At 39.0% G+C, this 21450-nt stretch overlaps 1 protein-coding gene across 17 annotated transcripts in view; it reads right to left on the bottom strand.

The window, feature by feature from the left end:
* Window positions 1–21105, bottom strand: part of KIF21A (kinesin family member 21A) — a 139572-nt gene extending 118467 nt beyond the window's left edge. For 8 of the 17 annotated variants that reach the window (XM_074375033.1, XM_074375040.1, XM_074375041.1 and 5 more), the window contains exon 1: window positions 20771–21104. In XM_074375033.1, coding sequence (XP_074231134.1) covers window positions 20771–20814 — 44 coding nt within the window. In that variant the 5' untranslated portion in view covers window positions 20815–21104. Of the gene's footprint in view, window positions 1–20770 lie in introns of all 17 variants that reach the window. The other 9 variants (XM_074375027.1, XM_074375028.1, XM_074375029.1 and 6 more) reach the window with 2 other exon arrangements.
* Between the last annotated feature and the right edge of the window lie 345 nt (window positions 21106–21450).

Raw genomic sequence — 21450 nt, 5'->3', positions numbered from 1 at the left:
GGATTGCAGCATTTCACTTCTGCAGAATACAGAGTGCCCCAAAATGGCCCAAAATGTCCCAAACGTCCATCTCATAAAAGTGTCCATCCAGAAAAGAAAGATGAGAAAATCCCTGGGAAAAAGCTGATACATGTGCTTGGAGTCTAAGTACTACATATATAAACACCTAGAAAAGTCTGATGAAGATAGGAGGTTAAGGAAAAATAAAAAAGTTAGAGGGCAGTAACTGAGAAAGCTAGCTGCACGTCTGCTGTCTAACAAGTCACAGCTATGTGATATTTCTCATTGCGCAAGTGGACAAAAACAAGAGCGGCCTGACAATAAGCCAAGCTGACTACCACCAAGGCAGATGGACATTCAGTGTTACAGGCTATAGGCACATGAGGAGAGCAAAAAGGGAAAGGGAGCTAGAGCATTCCCAAAGGGCAGGCAGAGAGTGCAACTGTCATTATAAGATGTAGCACGGAAGCTGCTTTCAGGGGCTCTGCAAAGAACCCAACGGCACAATGGCCGGGTAACAAAAGCCACGAAAGGACCACAAAGAGCACCAAATAAAGAAGTACAAAAAACACTAAGTTAAAAAATCTGTTCTTCCTTAAATGTTTTCCCGCTCCCTCTTTGGAAGATGCAGAAGAGGCAAAGAGAGGTAGAGGGAGGAAAAAATGGAAGAGCAAATTAAGGCAGAGTAAGGTAAGCCAGGAGAGTCTCCCTTTTCCACTGTAGGTCTGTCTGCAGTCAGAACTGAGCTGGATGAAAAGAGAACAGTGAATTAGGTGTTTGGAGTTTAGACTGGGCAGGACTCTAATTCCTGAAAATGAGACCACTCCTGTAACTGAAAATAATCTGAAAGTAATGGGACCTAAAGAAGTTTCAAAGAAAAATGAGACAAATTTTTTTTGTAGGTAACTCAGACATTCATCCCTGAAAGACAGATTTTGATCGAAGCATAAAGCATAGTTTCCTAGCTGTAAGCTACCAAATTCAGCCCACTCAACAAACAAGTTATACAGGCTTTAGGAATCAGAGTTGAGAATATCACTTAATGACCTAGGGAAAGACTCATGAAATTTTAAACTGTGAAATTAAAAAAAAAAAAAAGATGGAAAATTGTATATGCAATAGGATATATTTTTATTATATTACATAATTAACATGAGATTATATTAAAATATAATAAGCAGAAATAAAACATGTTCTTATTTATCTGGTTGGTCAAATTCTTGTAAATATTCTAAAATGAACAGATAATACTTTTAAAATCAGAGAAAATACACTGTTAAAAATGTTTGCAAGTAACCTTGTGGGAAAAAAATGTGAACATTTTTACCACTACAATCAAAAACAACTTCTATCTTCTCTTCAGTGTCATTAGTATAGTTCTGAATCTTGCAGCCAGAAGCAATTGTCTTAATAAATATCAGATGATGAGAACTACAACAATGCTTGAATTTCAGGACCAGAAAGATGAACTGGTCAATATAATGTTCAACCAAGACTGCCAAACGAGCTCTCTATCACACAATAACATGGCAGGCCACTGCCGCCAGAATACAGATAATCAATTGCCTTTCTGCTCCTTCTCTGTGGTGTCACAAGCTACCTCAAAATTTTCATTGCTCACTGTCTCCCAGTTAGCAAAACCAGCCCCCACCAAAACCAGCCATCTAAGATCTTCAAGCTGCTCTTTGGTCCACAATACAGAAAAGGCACGTTATTTTTCATTTCAATGAAAAAATAATAAAAATTTAAATTTAAAAGAAATAAAATAAAATACAGAAAAAGCTCATCTAACTCCTGTTCACCAAACTAGCCATCAGAAACCCAAGCTTCTCAGATATAATATAAATGTAGTCAGTATAAAAATGCTCATTCAGTACTACACTGCATAGTCTCTGATTTGGCCCCCTCCTCTCTCATTGCCTTCCAAAACACTGTGTGTTGGAAATCATGCTCCATCAGCACCAGTAGAGACCAGTGGTTAACCTGGAACACTGGCTGAAACCACGTTTGCCATCCCTGTCACTTACAGCTGTGTGACCCCAGATTAATTGCTTAATGCATCAATTTCCTCATTCATAGAGTGGGATTCAAAATAGAGCCTAATGTTACAAGATTACTGTGAGGCTCATGTGAGTTCATATGTGTTCAGAATTTAGAACATGTGCTTCTGCCGCAGAATGAGTACTTGATAGTTCATTTATTTTGATCAGAAAATTCACCTACACCCTCAAAATAAAGCCTCACCTACTCATCCTCTGAGGACACAGCTTTATTGAAGTCCTCTCAAGTAAGGCTGTTTTTTTCTCCCACACCACAGGTGTATAAGACATTGCCTGGAGGTGAGTTGTCTTCTTGCTCCCTAGGGCAGTTTCCAACCTCTCTCCTCATTCCTCTTCCAAAGATCACATCTTCTCTGAAGCACGCGTGTCATCAAACCTTGCCCCAAGCTATCCTAGTCACCCTGCCCTAGCCACCAACCTCACGAACAGGCCGCAATATTCTCTCCACCACTACTTCTATGGGCATTCTTGGCAACTTCAAATCCCTTAAGTAATACACCCAACACCATTATCTCACTGTTGTTTGGCCTCCTTAAAACCTGCCTCATTTTTGTTTAAAGCAAAAAAAGGAAGATGCAGTCAAAAGAGAACCACTGAATGACTTCATCTTCATACTCCCAGGTCCAAACTACATGGCAGCTATACCCACAAATCTTGGTTTTTTCTATTAAAATAGAAGCATCACTGCTTCTGAGGCCACTTGCTCTACCTTCTCTCCTCAGTCCCATATCTCCTCTCTTTCCTGCACCATCCGTCTAAAGAATGTACTTGATTCCTCTTTTCCTCACATTCCTTATCAGCAAGTCCGAACAGCTCTCTATCCCAAATATGCCTCAGATCTACTGTTCACCATCTGTCCTGCTTGTTCAGTCCAAGCTGCCTCCACGTCTCTCCCGGAACAAAGTAACAGCTTTCTCACCTGTCTCCCAGTTGTATTTTTAACTCTTACAACACAGCCCATTTCCTACGTAGCAACCGGTTCTCTTCCTAAAATATAAATCATATCATGTCATATCTCCAATTAAAGCTCTCTGAGGTCTTCCCACTTTGAGTCCAAAATTTCCATTCTAGACTACAAAGCCCTAAATGATCTCGCTCCCGCCTCTCTCTCTGTTATGGCCTCCGCCCTCTTTTTTATTCGCTGTCTCTTCTCACCATTCCCCTAACATGTCAGCTTATTTTCTCAGGGCTTCTGTACTTGCTTTTCCTTAGAATGCTCTTCTTTCAGATCCTCTCATGGCTCACTTTTCATTATTCACATTTTAACTCAAATGTCTCCTTCCCGGCCAAGGCCAATTACTCTCAATCATATTGTTTTGTCTTTTCCATGGCACTTACCAACATCGGAATTATACTTTTTGATGTTTACTGTCTGTATCCTCATCCACTGTTAACTCCTTGAAAGCAGAAACTCTTGTCTCACTCACATCTACATCCTCCACACCCCGAACAGCCTTCCTGGAACATCCATGGCAGTCAGGCATTTTTTGACAGACTGACTAAAGTCTCCGTGATGATCAGCAGTATACTGTATTTCCCTCTTCTGGTGCTGAGGACCAGATCTGACATGCCTACTGCTGTGTTAACCCTTCACAGAGAAGGGCAAAGAAGAAATAAATGTATCTGTGCTCTTAAATAATTCAAAATCCATATGAGGAAGAAGAGAAAACCAACACAAACCCAAGATACTAAAGGCAACGACACTTAACCCTTGAATAACATGGGTTTTAACAATATGTCTACTTATATGTGGATTTTTTCAATACATCTGTGCTACAGAACTATATGATCTAAGGTTGGTTGAATCCACAGATGCAGAATCACAGTTAGGGAGGGCGGGCTGTAAAGTTATACAAGGATTTTTGATTGTGTGGAACGGAGGGTCAGCACCTCTAACCCCTGAGTTGTTCAAGGATCAACTATATTTACAGAGCAAGCTATCATGTACCGTCCATTAGATTTTCATATGTGACCACGGGAGAATTAGGCAGGAGAGGATCCCTTAGGAGAGCATAATTCTATGAGGTATATATTATCAACATCACTTCACAGATGAGGAAATTGAGGCTGAAGTAGCTTAAACAATTCACCCAAGGTTAAAAACAAGGAAAGGAGTCAGGTACACACAAGTCCTTGATGTCAAAGCCCAATCTCCTCTTAGGAAATGATTTCTGCCGCTTCCTTCTAACAAGAGCTGACAACTACAAAAGGTATATTTAACAGAAGGTTGAATAATATCAAATGGAGTTGTCAAGAACAACTAGAAGTCTGTAACTCCACCAATATTCAATGTCCAAAGTGCTCAGGTCCTTGGGTCTTGAAAGATAAATCAGTTCCCCCCAAAACGCACCCTGTTACCCACAGGACACTGGGATTGATGAAGTGGATACACAAGAAAAAGATATGCAGATAATAAAGGGGTTTTTACATTTAATTCAAACTACCCTTAGAAATAGAATATTTTAGGGAACTTTCCATAGAAGCTTCCTGCCTCACTCAGATCCAAGCTAAGCACTGGGAATGAATTGGTTATTTAACTAACCATACGGGAAAAGGATGTGTGGTTATGTGTGAGTATGCACATGTGCACATATGTGCATGTATTCATGTCTTTGTGTGGATGAACTGCTATAAATCTTTGCAATTAATATCTGATGAAAATAGCATGAAATTTAGGGAAAGGGATTTTTTTAATGGAATAAGCACGAAAATTAGGAAAAATCAGAAAGGTTAAGTTAAGAGAGGGGAAATATACAAGCAAATAAATGAAGAGGGCTATGTTAAAGATTAGGAGACTGGGAAAGATTAGATGTCATGGGACAAATTATTAGGAGTTTACATTACTATTTTGGAAAATAAGGAGTCATTTTCCTGCATCAGAAGGTTGTGCTCGTGTGATTACAATGGCTGTAGAGGTAGACTGCTCCAATAACTTGCACATAATACTTAATTTTTGACATGTTTCATGGGAAAGCTATCTTGTAAGGGCACGCAAGACTCTCCCAACTGGACTGAGTTTCTCAAGGGCAAAATCCAAATCTGATTCATCTTGCATGTCCCAGTGCCTAGCCAAGTGTTTTGAGTACACTTAATTTCAGTAGGGTTCAGTAACTAATAAGTTGAATTGAATTAAACTGAAATACATTGAATTTATCTAGACAAAATAAATTAGGATGGTCAGGGATGGGATCTACTAATTACCCTCACAAATTCATTTTTATTCCTCCATTTTAGGTATCAAAACATACTTACTTGAGTAACTTCTGCTGTGCTTACAATGAGCTTGGAGCAATACCCTTCCTTTTACACTTTTACAAGCTATGCTTTACAAAGAGGCTGTATTTGTGCAGCAGGAGCATAAGTATACTTTACACATAAAGGGACCTGAGTCATTGAGAGGCATCACGTTATTTTTTCCACAGGGTTACTTTTATACCACTGCCACCCCAGAGTGAGTCAGTGGACTGAAGAGATCTGAACTCAAAGTGCAAAAGCATTACTTTCATCACCAGAGTTCATTTTAAGATTCAATCATAAAAGGAAAATTATGTAGTTGTCAAATAAACCTGTTGGATGGTCCAAAACTAAAAGGTACAAAGATGACTGGTTTTGGTTACATAAGTTCTTGTTATTGCATCCTTTTTTTCTCATAAATAGAGAGCATGGTTCTCATCAGACTGTATAGGAAACAACCCAAATAGACAAGCATTTGTTATTACAGCAAAATAGGGTAGGGAATCTAACTGATAATTTTGAAGGATATCCATATCCTCCATTACATTACTCTATTTCTACTGCTGCATTTATTATTTTGATAACTGATATTTCGAGTATTTTTCTGCTTGTCAAAGCCAGCAAATGGGGCTGTGTTAAGTCGTAAGGCTGTCTTAAGTCTTAAGCCATCTTCAATAGTCCACTTAACTTTCTACTACATATCATTTGTCAACACAGTGTTTCATTTCACCATCAACCAATTTATGAAGGACACATAAAGTATTTATTTTACCAATTCAATTAAGTTTGTTCTCTAAATAGGTGTGTTTTAAAAAGTGAAACTTGTTTTCAGGATCATTTAAATTTCTGACTTTGTTTGTTGATACTGTACCACTCAGAATCCTGTGTTTCAATGAAAACAAAGCTAGTCATCTAGTCAAAGGTTTCGGCAGCAAACACTATATAAACATGGAAGACTCGATTGCTGAATAAGGTCCTAAGGGGAAAAAAACGAGTCACAAATTTATTTTATTCGTCTTTAATCACAGTAATTAAAACAAAAATTTGCAAAATGATATGAACTACAAAAAAAAAAAAGGACAAAATTAATCTTTTAATCTTTTGTCTTTTTAAATTAGCAAAGGAACTCTGTCATCTCAATCAAATCTTTCAAGTACTTCACATTAGGCACGGAAACAGTGAGACATTCTCTTAGAGCCTATATATAAAATGAGTGTGTGTATACATGTGTGAGTATGTGTGAATATATGCATGTGTGTGTGCATATATACGTGTGAAGATATGAGTGTATGTGTGTGTCTGATCACTTTTGGATTCTTATTAAAAACTGTTGGCATAAGTAAAGCATGCTCAGATTAATGGTATAGCAAGCAGTATATTTAAGAGGTTTAAGGATTAACATGTCAGCCAGTTCACCACGCCAGGTAAGCAGCTGGAAATCAAGAAGTATTCCCATGTCCTTGAAGATAAACAAGAAAGGAATGTAATTCCTTACAACAAAAGACAAAGATTAAAAAATATTCAATCTGGTCAAGAAAGCATAATGATCTCAGTCATATAAATGCACTATTACCATCCTTTTTTCAGCTTTATTCAGATACAGTTGACAAACAGATATTTAAAGAGTACACTGTGATGACTTTGATACACACAAACATTGTGAAAGGGTGCCTCCCATCAAGTTAATGAACACATTCATCACTTCACATATTTGCCTTTTTTTTTTTTTTGGTAAGAACTATTATGAGTGGTTTATAAACACACGAATTAATTCTCACAACTATCATATGAGATTAGTATTCTTATTGTCTCCACTTCATAGAGAAACTAAGAAGGAGTACAAGAGCTCACCAAAGAAATTATCCACACCTTGAGGTGATCAGAAATGAAACTGGGGTTAGTCACTGCAAGTCTTACCTAGAAGAGGAAAAAGAGATTTAAAGACAGACAGAGAGAGAGAGAAGTGGTAGGAAGAGGAGGAGGAAGGAGAGAGGGAAAACTGAAAAAGAAAAAAAGAATCTAACATCTCCCAAACACTTCTAAATGCAAGGCATTTACAACATTCATTTAATCTTAACAGCCCTTTAAAACAGGTATTAACTCCATTTTACAGATAAGAAAACTAAGGTTCATAACAGTTAAACGGCTGTCCTAAAATTCTGAATTCCAATCTTTGTGACTCTAAAGTCCATGCTCTTTTCAATAAGCCGCACCACAAAGGAAAATAAAATTAAGGCAGGGAAGGGGTAAAGGGAAAGGCAAAGTTAATAAAAATGTGAAGCCGGAAAAAGAGAGGAAATCAACCAGCTTTCAGCAGTGCCTTGATGGATACTGGGACAAGACAGAGCACTGCTGCCAACGAGCCATGATGCTTTTAACCTAGAATGCAGGGCTGTCAGGAGCCAGAATGGCTACTTGGTTTCAAGAATCAGTGCCCTTGATCCCTTCAACATTCCTCTTCTTCCCCATCCCATCTCATTGTCAGTGAAGCTGCTATGAGAAAAAGCAATGGCCAACTCACCTAGATGTGTCAGTCCTATACTGAGCAACGGCAGACTGCATACAAGTGGCCTGGCCTAGCCCAAAGCACGGTCTGTGGACTGCTTTATCCAAATTGAGATGCCAATCCATCACTGTACATATGTTGCAGGGCCACAGCAGAAGCAAAGAGTACCATTTTCATATCAATTCAAAGTTAAGCACAGTTCAGGAGTGGCCAAATTTTTCCCATTTCAAAATGACAACCAAGAGAACTGTAAATGAGGACTCAAAACTTCAAAGCTTCCTGACAATTCCAATGTATCATTTTTGACCAAAATGTCATAGGGACAAGTTGAGAATCTTTTTCATTAACTGATATTAAGAAACATATCAATTTATTTTGTTTATGAACATTAATATATCCTATGCCATATTAGCCAGATTTATTAACTTCTAGTGAATTTTATGTTTTTAGGTATGTGTATGTGTTTCATGACAATCTCCTATCAAAATCACAGCTTTCTGAACCTCAAGTAGAATCTGCCTCAAAACATACTGGGGACTCTGGACTGGCATGGGTTAAGGGATAAAGTTGGACAACTAGCCTGGCCAGAGGCCTAGATGACATGGCAGTGAAGTGAGGTCAAGAGCGACCCAGGCTTGATCAGTGCCAGCACATGTACACTAGTAGATTCAATCTGGTGGCGGCCTCTGGCTCCGAGTGGCCCTCATGGGTTAAAAGAGACCCCAGTTAGGAAAAAAAAGGGACATTTCCCCTCCACAAAAGGGGGCTTTGAATAATTCCACTTAACTGAGTGGATTTGGATTCAAGATATAAGAAAAGGGATATAAATCAGGAAACCAAGGCAGAAGCCAAGTCTGGGTGAATAAAATAGGAGGTTACAGGGAAAGCTATGACTGTAAAAGCACGGGCATGTAAGTCTGGAACAGCAGGACGAATTTCAAACTAAGGGGCAGGTGGGGCAAACGACACTGCTCTGATTTACTTGTGGCTTTACTTGAGACAGGCCAAGAAACTCCAAGGGGATGTGGAGAGAAAAATAATGAAATTAAGACGACAATACCAACTACTCTTTACAAAACAAATTTACCAGCAGTGCGAGTGTTTACATATGTTATCTTATTTAATTCTTACAACAAATATATGAGGTAGGTTATTATTTTCTCTTATTGAGCCCCTACAGACTTTGAATGTAACAATATTTACTGAGTTCCTATAGAAACGGAATATAAAAATATTTTCATTCATAATAATCTAATGAAGGAAATGAAAATGCTGGAACATGGTTGGCAATATTTTTCACCTGCATTAACCAATCTGTACTGATTCATCGTCACTAATATCCAGCCGCTGCTTCTGAGCAGCAGTATTTGTTGTGATTGTAAAGGCTACATTCAAAAACAGCAAAGCTAACAAGCCCATCCAAGGGTCAAATTCATAATCCTGGACTTATTACCCTGACCCTGAAATCAACCAGACTCACAGATCACCAATACACACAGCACCCAATAACACAAAATTTCCTTACAACTATTTTTAAACATAACAAGGTAGAATCCTAATATTGAAACATGTAAAATGAGACCACAAAAACTTATGCCAAAACGTGCTGAAATTTAAAACTGCAAAATCACCAAAAGTCTTGGGGTTACTCTTTGTTGAAAGCTGCAATCACAGAATACTTGCAAAAAAAAAAAAAAAGAGACAAGTTACACTAAGTTAATACAAAATTAAGAACCAAAGGTAACTAAAGAAACCCTATACACAAAGACAGGAACTGAATCTGCTACAAAGCTAACAGTCCAATTGCACTTATGTAACAAATAAGGATATAATCAAGGAGAGATGGAATTTTTTGCCAATCTAAAGCCAAGCTGGCAAAGTAAAACTCAGAGGCATCATATTGTAAATTGAGACTTGAAAATGTCACAGATGTCACATTTGAATTAAAGAACCTTAAGTGGCAGGCCAAATAGCCAGGAATGAAATCTGTGATCTCATGTTTTATCGCCATGGACAACTTCCATTTCAAGGCACAACAGATGCAGGTGAGATGACCAACAAGCTGCTCAAACAGAATTGTTTTGTGTTGAATTGAGATGGACACAAGCAAAATAAAACACCTCAGACATGCACTGATTTTCAAGCAACATGGCATGAGTATGAGCCTGTGTTTGATTTACTTTACCGTCAGTGGCTTGGACGAATGTGTTGAGTGAAAGTCTGTATTATTCTAATATATTATGTATTTTGCTATAGATAGAGCTGAAAAGTTAAAATTTTCATATCAATATCTTTTTCTGAAAAGGATCTTCAGACCGTAACATTTACTCATCCATTCTGGATGAGAAGCACTACCCTCCCCTTTCAATTCCGGGAAGCAGGCATTTGTAGACTTTGTGCTTATCAGTGGAAATGAAAACATTACTAAGAATCATAAGACACAGCAGAACTCTTAGAAAATGAAATTAATGTCTGCCCTAGACAATAAAGGCTTGTCAATTACAGTACTGTTTGATAGATGGGATTTAATAGAAATTGAATTGAATTAATGAAATAAAGCAGATGATACAATATATTTAGCATGTAACTCAAAATGCCCTTCTTTAATGTAAAGACATGGAAGAATTCTTATGTTCTACTCTATAAAGTGGTAAATATTAGGCTACAGAAGTGTATCCACATTACAAAAATTTAACAAGCTTACCACTGGAAAAAAAAAACAAGTCATAAAGGAAAACACTGTTGGGGGGAAAAAAAGAATTTAAAAATATATAAGCACACATATGAAAAGAGACTAAAAAATATATCAAAATGCTAGTAGTAATTACATCAGGGTGGCAAACTATGATTGCTAAATATTACTAGTAATCATAGCAGGGTGGTAAACCAGTCGCTTTTCTCATCTTTTCCCACATACTTTTTCTAATTTGATTATACTATTTCAATAACAGAAAACAATCAAATAAAAATAACTTAGGAAGTTAAAAACTGGAGGTGGCTTTGTAGACAGACTGTGCTTGCAAGATCTATTTTCTGCAACTTAGTATCAACCTTCTTTAAAAATGCCTTCAGCTAAGTTTTCACCTAGATCTATCAATGACGGCAGGGGCACTGCTCTAAGTGCAGAAAAATTTTTACAGAAAATGTAAATTCATTTTTAAAATTCTGTGTTACATTATTTCAGTCTTTTTACTCGTTGACTCCTTACAACACTCTTTAATCCACAGCCTGGTTTAGTGTGTCGTTGCAAAGCTGATGAGAGGAAGCAAGGAAAGCATTAGCAATATTTTGAAAAATCTGGTGCAAGCCAATTCGGAAGGAAAAATTCACATTTTTATTAACCAATTTAGTCACCACCCTCTGACATCAAGTTAAGCAACTAATAGAAAATATAACAATATTGTTAATCTCACAAAGTATATGGTAGTAAGTTCACAAACACTAAAACCCACACCAACTGAAAGTCTGTGTGGAAAGAGAAAAGAAAGAATTAAAATGGTGGACTTTACTACTCTATTAAAAAAAAAAAAGGCGTTTGGAAAGATAGAGCAGGGTGAAATGTGATTTACATGTTGAAAACAAAATGAAAACTAGGAGACTAGATAAGGTAAAGTTTTGGGAAGTATTTATACACATTTTTGCTTCATTCATAGCGGTGCAAGCAAAAGACCAGATGCAACACCTACAAGAACTTTGCAAGGTTATGGGTTACAAATCAGAGAATGACTAATCCAACTGACAGAGTTTGGAATATAACCAACATACCCATTGTTGGTTATATATCAAACTCATCTCTCATAATATTACTGCCTTTGTTTGTGTAAAAACCATTTTCCAAATGCTTTCACATAGTTGTCTCTGTTGATCCCTTCCTAAGTTCACAGAGGTAGGGGGTAACTATCTATACACAAAGCCAAGTTTATCATTAATAAGGGTACACACCAAAGCAGCTTTCTAACCATCCAATGTTCATTCTATTATACCACATTTCTTCCAATTGCTTTAATGTCTCCAAATTAAGTGATCCCCGTACACAATAGACATTCAATAATTATGTCATAAATGCATGAATTTTGATCTAAAAAAGTAAGTAAGATCAGAAGGAATGCAACTGAGGGTGCAGGTGCCCTATGCTTCATTAGTACACCACATGATCAACATACACATCATAATAATTAACTACAGCTTGACCCTCTCCAAGGTTTCTTGTTCCTACTTGCTGAAAGAAAAGGTCTCATTTATTCTAATGTAGCTGTGTCAAAGAATGGGAATTCTACTCTGAAAAAATATAATGCCTTCATCCTATTCGGAAGAACGGATATTGTCATGCCTAAGTGACAGACATAGCTCCTCAAAATTGAGAATAAGGTCAAATCCGATTTCAAAAACTAAAATTTTACTTCACACTAAGAGATTCAATGGGTAGGGGACAAACTTTAAGCTGTCCTCGATTTAGCCCCTGGGTGGGCTCAGGATGCCCACCTCTCCACAACCAAGTTAGAACAATTTCTTGATTCCTTGTTCTTACTGAAATAATAGATGGAGGGAGATAGTCTCCCTAGTAAATTGACCCTGGGGTTAAATCCTGAATGAGCTTCATTCCAATCTGGACATACAGATATATTTGTTTCAATAACCCCAATGTCCTTCAAATGTTCTATTGTAACAGTGCTATCAGTCAGTATACTAGCAAATTCTTAAAAAAAATTCTACTATTCTCTGAGTTTGGGGGACATTTCAAGCTGAACAGTGAAAATCATCATATTGTGTATACCTCTCCCATTGGAATTTTAGAGGGAGAGAGAGAATCATACAAAGAAGGTCTAAGGCCCCAAAAGGCAGATATTTCCCTGCAGGAAGTCTAGAAAGGCTTCAAGTACAGATACGATTTAGGATACTTCTGGGATGATAGACCTCCAGTATACCCAAAATGTGTTACACTCTTTACTTTTTTCTAAATAAGGAATGGGAGGGGCTGAGATGTTATTCAAAAGTTTAAGAACCACCTATCTATTGAAGTATACTCAAGTGTTTTTTTGTTTGTTTTTAAGCCACTCAGATTTCTACCTCCAACTCCAATGCCAGATCCCAATAAATACACCACACCGACCCTACCCCTCTCTCCAGCCATCTTCCTTGCGGTGAGGCTGCCATTATAGCCGGAATGTGCTACAATCCTCAAATCTGTTGGAGTAGGGAAAAAAACAAAACAGGACAATTTCAAGAACCAAGGTGAGGGGAGAGGAAGAAGGCTACATCCACAAAATCCTCTTATTAATATGTTTAACATTATTTCCAAATTAGGCTACACAGACATTGTATTTCTGTGGTTGTTGCTAAAGCATTAATGTGCTAACATGTATATGGTGAAAACAGTCTGTATTATTTTTATAACTCTGTTCTGGCATTTCTTCACGTTTGAACACACTGGGAACCTCAAAATATAAGCATATAGTCCAGGGATCCCCTCTCTACCTCTAAGAGGTCCTTTTTAGCATTGCTGGTCTAGTTTCTAGGATTGAGGCAATCATAAAGCCAAAACACCGGGCACTGAGAGTGGGGGCACTCATCTACATGTCAAAGTAAACTTTTAAAAGGAGTGCTTAAAGGATTAAAACTGTAGTCTATAAAATATAAATTTATTCTATTTCTGGGACGTCTGCCAGCAAAACATGTAAGTCCTAGAAAATCCACAGCAACAGTCAACAGAAGACTTGAGCTGCTAGTTGTGGGACCTCAAGCAACTCCCTCAACTTCTCTGGGCCTCTATTGCCTCAAATGTCTTAAAAAAGGGGACTCAACCAGCTAGCTAGTCCATTTAAGGTCCCTTTCAGTTTTAAAATCTCTTTCGTCAATAATTATAGAATACTAAAAGTTACATTCAATACATAAATGTCTACTAATTTCAAAAAACAAAGAACAAATGAAGCGCAAATGTAATGTTTAAACATTAAGAAAGATCTCATAATAATTGTAGGGTGTCATAAAAATAGTCCCTTTGGCTTGGCTGTCACTTGCTTCAAATAAAGCCTGAGCCATGGGAAAACTATTTTAACACTCTGAGAAGATTAAATGGTTAATCCACTGGGAAACCAAATTCAAAGACAGAATTCACAAATCCGCTCCCCAGAGAGAAGCACTGGAAATAACAAACATTCATTCTATTATGAATAAAGTTATCCTAATGTTACACTGAATACAAATACTTTCTATCATCTAGCGTGCATTTTCATCAATAGGTTTTCCTTCCTAATCTGAAACTCAGATAAAGGTCTTGTCTAATATTGACAGAAAACAGCCATTTATAAGTCAGGGTCACACAGGTGAGTCATAACATCTCTTGGGGGAAAGCATCCACAATAACAGATATTTCAAGTTCACTGCTTTGAAGAGAAATTGATGAGAACTGGAAGATTGGACAGATTATGAAATTAACTACGATAATTTCTGCTTTCATGGATTCACTAAACTGGAATTTCTAGTGCATCATTTACTACCCCATAATTATGCATCAAAATATTAACCAACTGGCAGGTCAGAGGGTAAGAGCTCAAGGGGTAGTAATAATTAGACATGAAACCTGAGCTTCCAGTGGAATTCCACATAACAATCAGGTCTACCACACTTTATAAACTTCATAAACCTTATCTGAAGAAAAAATATCAACTCATATTCAAATAATTTCATTGACTTTCAGTTCACATCATCCACAGGTTCCTTATTCTCCTAGCTTTCATTTCCCTTACTTCACGATCCAAATACAAAGACATACAAGTAGGGCATGTATGTTATATCGCACATACATATAAATAATATCCTTCTAATGCACAAGCTTTGGAGTTCAATTTTTGTATGAAATATGCTTGGAAGCAGGGCACACTTTTTGTTTTTTAAATCACTATTCTTGAGGCAACATATGAACTTAAAAGATGCTGTTTAGAAAGAAGGGAGAAATAAAAACTAAGCTGCAACAATTACTTTAATTTCTAGTTTGTTCTGTTGATACATTTTTGTTAGGACCAAGGTAGTTTGTGCATTTAAACAGCCTCACACTGCTAGAGCTAAGCTCCATAAAAGCAAGGACCATGTTTCTCATGTGTGCTGTATATCCTCAGTGGTAGGAGAGAACCCATCACATAAGTAGGCATGTAATAAATATTTGATGCATGAAGGAAGGAGGAAATAAATAAATGACCAAACAGCAGGTAACCATCTACTTCCATCAAATATTTCTAAAAGTCTTGCCTCTACATTTTCTAAACATTAAATTGTTTCAAATAATTTACCTCACATGTATATTCAAGTTTCAGCTGAAAAATCCTTATTAAATTGAAATTAGCATGTGAAATATTTTGAAAACATTTGGAAATATTTTTAAGAACACAGAAATAGGTCGCAGAAGCCTGAGTTTGAGTTCCAATTCTGGTATTTAGGGGCTGAGAAACCTTGAAGAGGTCACCAAGTATCTCTGAGACTCAATTTTTCATCTGTAAAATAGGAATAACATCTGTCCAGCCCACCTCATAGGGTTTTAGTGTAGATGTGTAGATTAAATAAAATATTGCGTACTTGTATCATAGCCAGAATTGAACAGAGAGACCACAAAAGCCTAAATGTTTCCTCTTAAGTAACAACAGTACCCACAGTAAACATACTGTGGGAAAATCAAGTTTGAAATGTTAAAATAGTTCCTTTCTATCAATATGGAGGCACCATTAGTACCAACAGTTTGGCTAACAAGCAAAAAAAATCACATATTTAATAGATTGTATATGGGAAGTTCTTATAACCTTGAATTGCCATCTCAGCATGAGTAAAAAGAAAAGTTGGGGGAGGACACATTGCAAATCAGAGCTAAAACAGAGCTTCTGGCTGTCCAATCAGCACTTAAGCTAGACGAGCAATGTCACTTCTTTAAAGTGCTGCAAGAAGGTGAAAACTCAGCAAATTAGACAACATTACACACTAATCCAAACCCACTGTCAAGGATACGCACTGTTCTCTGCCAAAGCCAAGCAAAGAAATCTTAGCTCACAACCACACACATAATGACATGAAAACACAATTGTTCTTTCTGTATCTCCATTTTCTTTCAGCTCTTGACATATTTTGCAAGCTAAAAATCTTGGGAAAAAATGTTCAAATGTTATGTCAGCATTCAGACAGGGGAAGCATGAGCTGCCCATTCTCCTTGCTTGGTCTCACAGCAGACACCTTGTAATAAACATTGTACTTTCCTTCACATCACTTCATAAAGTCTTAGATTTAGAATTAGAAATGTTTAATTGAGTTTATTATTTCAAATTAACAGAATAGTTCAATTCAATATATTTATATAATAAGAACAGAATATACACTACATTGCTCATTTTTGTAGATGACATCTATCAACTTACCACATTTTCTAGGAAGTTGACTACTATACTGAGTCTATAAGCAAAAACTTTCTACATCTATGCATCCAGAGGAAAAAAATGTTGCTATTAAATCAAATATTACATGTATGTGTGTGTGTGTGTGTGTGTGTGAACGTGTGTGTTTGTACATGTATATATAACCACTCTAAAAACAGACCCCCAATATTTTGGAATTTTCTGGATCTAAAGGTAGGGTTAGTCTATGATGTGGCTGTGAACAGTTTTATTCTACATCTTTTCCTCACATTTTTTTAAACTGCAGAGCAGTACTGTCCAATAGAAGCACAATGGGAGCAACATTATATTTAATTTTAAAATTTCTGATAGCCATATTTTTAAAAAGGAAGAAATAGATGAAATTTTTAAAAATATTTTAACTCAATGTATCAAATACTATCATTTTAACATGTAATCAATCCAAAGATTATTGATATATTTACATTCTTTCTTCATACTGAGGCTTGAAAATCTAATACATATAAAATCTAATACACTGACAATACATGTCAGTGTAATATATATATATATATAAGGATGACATTTTCATCAGAAATACTTTATAAGTATTTTGATTTCATAAACTTCACAGTTAAAAAATGGATCCACATAACCACATTGTTCCAAGCATACTTAAAAGTTTTCCAAAACTAAATGAAGGACCAGTTTTTCTTTCTTTCTTTTTTTTTTTTTTTTGCCTTTATTTTATTTTTTTTTTAATTGAGTTATAGTCAGTTTACAATGCTGTGTCAATTTCTGGCATATAGCACAATTTTTCAGTCATACATGAATATACATATATTCATTTTCATATTCTTTTTCCCCCTGAGCTACCACAAGATCTTGTATGTTTCCCTGTGCTATACAGTATAAGCTTGTTTATCTATTCCATATATACCTGTCAGTATCTACCAATCTCAAACTCTCATTCTGTCCCTTCCCACAAGACCAGTTTTTAAATTTAAATTTAAATTAATTAAAATTAAATAAAATTTAAAATTTAGTTCCTCAGTAGTGTTGCAACCAAGCAGAAACCTGCAGGGCCTTCCTGGGAATAGACACCACCACTCCCCCTACATACACCCCTCCCCCACTACCCCCTCACCTCTTCAGGTCCCTACCTCGTTTGTAGAAAAGTTTTAGCTTCCAAGGTTCCAAAGAGCAAATTTAATCAGACAAATGCAGGCACAAAGGGAAACAGTCAAGCAAGACAAAATAACAGTTTAGCCATAAAACAAAGTCAAGGGCCCTTAGTTCCTCCTCAAGGACTATAAATAATATTCCAAGCCATATTCCTGAGTGGTTTTAACTCTACTAAACCCCCACAAGGTATAAACGTTAACTGCATGCTGACCACAAGCAGGTAGACTACAGACCAGCTGGAACCAGAGGGTGGATTATGTTAACCCCCGAAATACCTCTCTGTTACCTCACCACAACCAATCAGAAATATCCGTAAGCTGATCGCATAACCTATGACCTGCTCTCTCACCTCGCCCTTTAAAAGCCCTTCCCTGAAAGCCATCAGGGAGTTCTGGTCTTTTGAGCAAAAGCTGCCCATTCACCTTGCTTGGCCCCACGTGGGCGCCTGACAATAAACTGTACTTAACTTCACCACAACTCAGGGTCAGTAGACTGGCTTTGCTGTGCATTGGGTGAGTGGAACCAAGTTTGTTTCAGTTACAGCATTAATCGTAATTTAAGTGTGGCCTCCTAGGGTTGGATAGCAGGGCTGTCATCTAAATTCACATCTACCACAAAGACAGATACCCCTCAGAACACCTTCACATATACTCTGCCAAAAGGCATTTTCAGACATTGAATTTAAAGTGTTCTCCCTAAGTGAGAAACTTTCTGTTTAACTTCTTTTCCCCAAAGCCTTATATGACCCATGCACTTATTTTGAGAAACCTAAAATAGAGTCATCAGCTTTAACATACTGATGAGCCTCCGCATCTAATAAAACACAAGGCCCTCTAGGACACTGTGTGAATTTACACAAGTAGAGTCAACTCTATATTACTTGTTATCACATTGTTCATGGAAGGGGAAAAGTAGGTCAAATGCCCTGCTGATTTGTGTCTAAGTGTTGATTTTTTTTTTTCCCCTGCTGATGAAGCTTATCACAAACTAGAAGCTAGGACTGGAGGTCAAAGGGGAGATGTAAAAATCTGAGGAAATAGTTTAGAGTAAATTCAGTTTCCCCCTTTCTGAGCTCTGGCTTTTCTAGGAATACCAAGGTATAAATACCCTGTCAAAGCCATTCATTTGTAATTGAACTGGTGCAGAACCAGGAAGAGGCAAGTAACCTTGAGCTAAGTAAAGCTTTGAGATGCCTGTTGTTACCGCTCACCTATATAGATTTAATGGTTAAGAACCCAAGCTGTAGAGTCAAGCTATCTGGTTTGGAACTTTGTTTCAGCCACTTGCTACCAGTCTAACTTGGAGAAGGTTACTTAATCTTTCTGCATCTAATCTGTAAAATGGCCATAATAATAATAGGACCAAACTCAAAATTGGTATGAGAAATAAACGCAATTTCACAGAATACAAAACATCTTAACGCTCAGCACTGACCCTGGCACATACTGTGTGTCCAATAATTTTTGCTATTTTTAGCTCAGAAATGAGGACAAAAGAGATGGGACTATATGTTCAATAAATATTTGTTGTAAATGAAAATATACGTACACATATTTTATAAATCCCAAAGTGCTATCTATGTAAGATATTTTTATCCTATGCAAATTAAGTTTAGAGTGAATCTACTCAGACAACGTACGTAATGGGGGAAAAAAATAGGTCTTAACAATGTGGCTCACTTTACGTTTTTTATAAAGCCTTTCCCGAACAATCAGACTCACACATATTCCGTTTAAAAACAAAAATAACATGCATACCAAAACCAAATGTAAGTTATTTACCTGTCAACATTACTTTAAAGTTATCCATGACTCTGCTCATCTTAACTGTAAGCAGCATTAGATTTAATAGCATGGCCCAAAAAATTGCCCTGTGATATTCTAGAGAATTCACAGATAAAAATATTAACTCTCTAACAACAGTTTCTCTCATAGCCAAATTTTCTGTTTTCATTACTGTTTTATGCTCCTTCTTCACTGTCTTTGACTAGATCTGCTAACTAACAAAACTGCCTCTTACTGGGTTTCCTCTCTTTCTCCTTCCCTTTCTTCTGCCACGGTACAGTCACTAATAAGTATTTAAAGACCAGAAGAGAGGTAGTAGCACTAAACAGGAGAAACAAACTAATCCAACAATTGGATAAACAGCCTTGGAATAACCAAGAAGGCCAAACTGAAACTTCAAGCTTTATAACAGGCGATTCTAAATAGTCATAAAAATGTCACCTCCATAGGTGGTCATCTGTAGAGGGAATGAAAAAAAAAAAAACTTTAAAATTCATTTTATTCTTTAGATTGATTAAAGATACAAAGTATATATAAAACTATCATTTCTACACCTCACCAACATTTGTCACTAAATTAACTATAGAAATGCTGACGGGATAAGATTTTTAAAAATCACTTCTCAGAAAGACCACAAGGGTGGAGAATTTTTAAAAAAATAATTTCTCAGAGGTCAGATTCTTTTTATAATCCTGAACGTATACATAACGAGAAGCAAATTCAGAGCAGACCATCGGAGCTGTAAAAGCGACGCACTTATCCTACCATGAATGCTTCATTAATATTTCAGGGATGATGTTGCAATTTTCCATGAGCAACTGTCAGAGCTCTGCTTCTTGATATGCATCAAAACCATCCAAATTACATCCAATAGTCGTGTATCTCTCCTTGACCGAATTACAATTTTGATTGTAAGTCTCTAGTATTTCGAGACTCACACCCCGGAATATGTAATTTTCTATTGTAACCACCCTGCTTTAACCTTAGGATGTTTCATCCAGTCACCCAATTAACCCTTCCCCTCAAGTTCTCTTCCTTTTACGGACCTAGTACCATTGAATTTTCCCTTAAATATAATGTCTCTTCCAACGCTAGAAATGTCTGCGAAACCCGCACGCTGGTGCCATCTGGTCCACGGTGGGTCACCAGACAGACGTCTATGCGCAGACATCAGACCCCCGGCCTCTGCAAGCGCAGTGCTGAGGCTTTGTCTCCCGCCTCCGGAGACCGGAGTTGCAAGCACACGTAAGACAGTCACTCTTCAAATGTGTGGAAAAAACACCACAGCCCAGGAGAGAGGCAGCTCCTCCGGGCAAAGCCGGACAGGCCGTCGCCCGAGGCGGCCAAACCTGAGGCAACTGTCCCGCGGGTGCGCGACCCAGCGGGGGCGGGCGGCGACGGTTCCTCCCGCGGGTGAGTCAGGGCGCCCCCGGGACCGGGCGCCGCGCGGCCGCCGGCCACCTGCAGACAAACGCCCGGGGCATGAGGGCGCGGGCTCTCCCCGCGAGCACCCGGGCCGCCGGGGCCCGCTGTCTCGGCTCCCCACCACCGGGCCCCCGCCGGGCCGCCCCTCAGGTCCCCGCAGCCCGCAGCCCGCAGCCCGCCCGCCGGCGCCGCGTCGGCCCTCACCTGACAGCCACCCGCACCGAGCTCTCGTCCGGGGCGCCCCACATGCCGGCGGCGAGCCACGGCCGGGCCCCTGGGCCTCTGCACTGCACAGCTGAGGCGCCGCCGGCGCTCGGGCGCGGGAGACTGGAGCAGCAGGGGGCGGCCGGCTCACCTCCGCCGCGCTCCAGCCATGTTGGGCGACTGAATGGAAAGGTGGCGGCGGCGCTGAGGCAGGAGCGGGAGGGGGAGGAGAAGGAGGAGGTGATTCACCGCTCGCGGGCGCCCGCCCCTTCTCCCCTGCTCAGCCCCCTGGACTGGGGCGGGGACGAGCGCGGCGGCGGCGGCGGCGGCGGCGGCCGCGGCGGCCTCCAGTCCGGCCGCTGAGGGCGCCCTGCCCCCTCCGCTGGGGACGCGGCCTGCCGGGGGCCGGGACACGCGCTCCACGCCCGCCCGGGCTCTGCCCGCTCGCGACCGGCCCCGCACTGCGTCAGCGGCCGCCGCGCTGCCCGGCCTGCGCCCCGCCCCGCCCCGCCCCGTGCTCGGCGGGCACTGCCAGGCGCTGCCGGCCCCGGGGCCCGCGGGGGAGGGATGCTGGCCGCGAGCTGCCCACGCCCGCGGGCGACGAGCCGTGCGCCTCTGTGAGATCGCCCTCCTGCAGCCTGTCTTTTTCTAAATGCAAAGCTTGATCCACCAGCGCAGCG

Source organism: Camelus bactrianus, chromosome 12 (assembly GCF_048773025.1).
Source record: "Camelus bactrianus isolate YW-2024 breed Bactrian camel chromosome 12, ASM4877302v1, whole genome shotgun sequence".
Classification (NCBI taxonomy): Eukaryota; Metazoa; Chordata; class Mammalia; order Artiodactyla; family Camelidae; genus Camelus; species Camelus bactrianus.
Note: the sequence above shows the minus strand (reverse complement) of the source record. Positions and strands in the feature narration are given on the sequence as shown.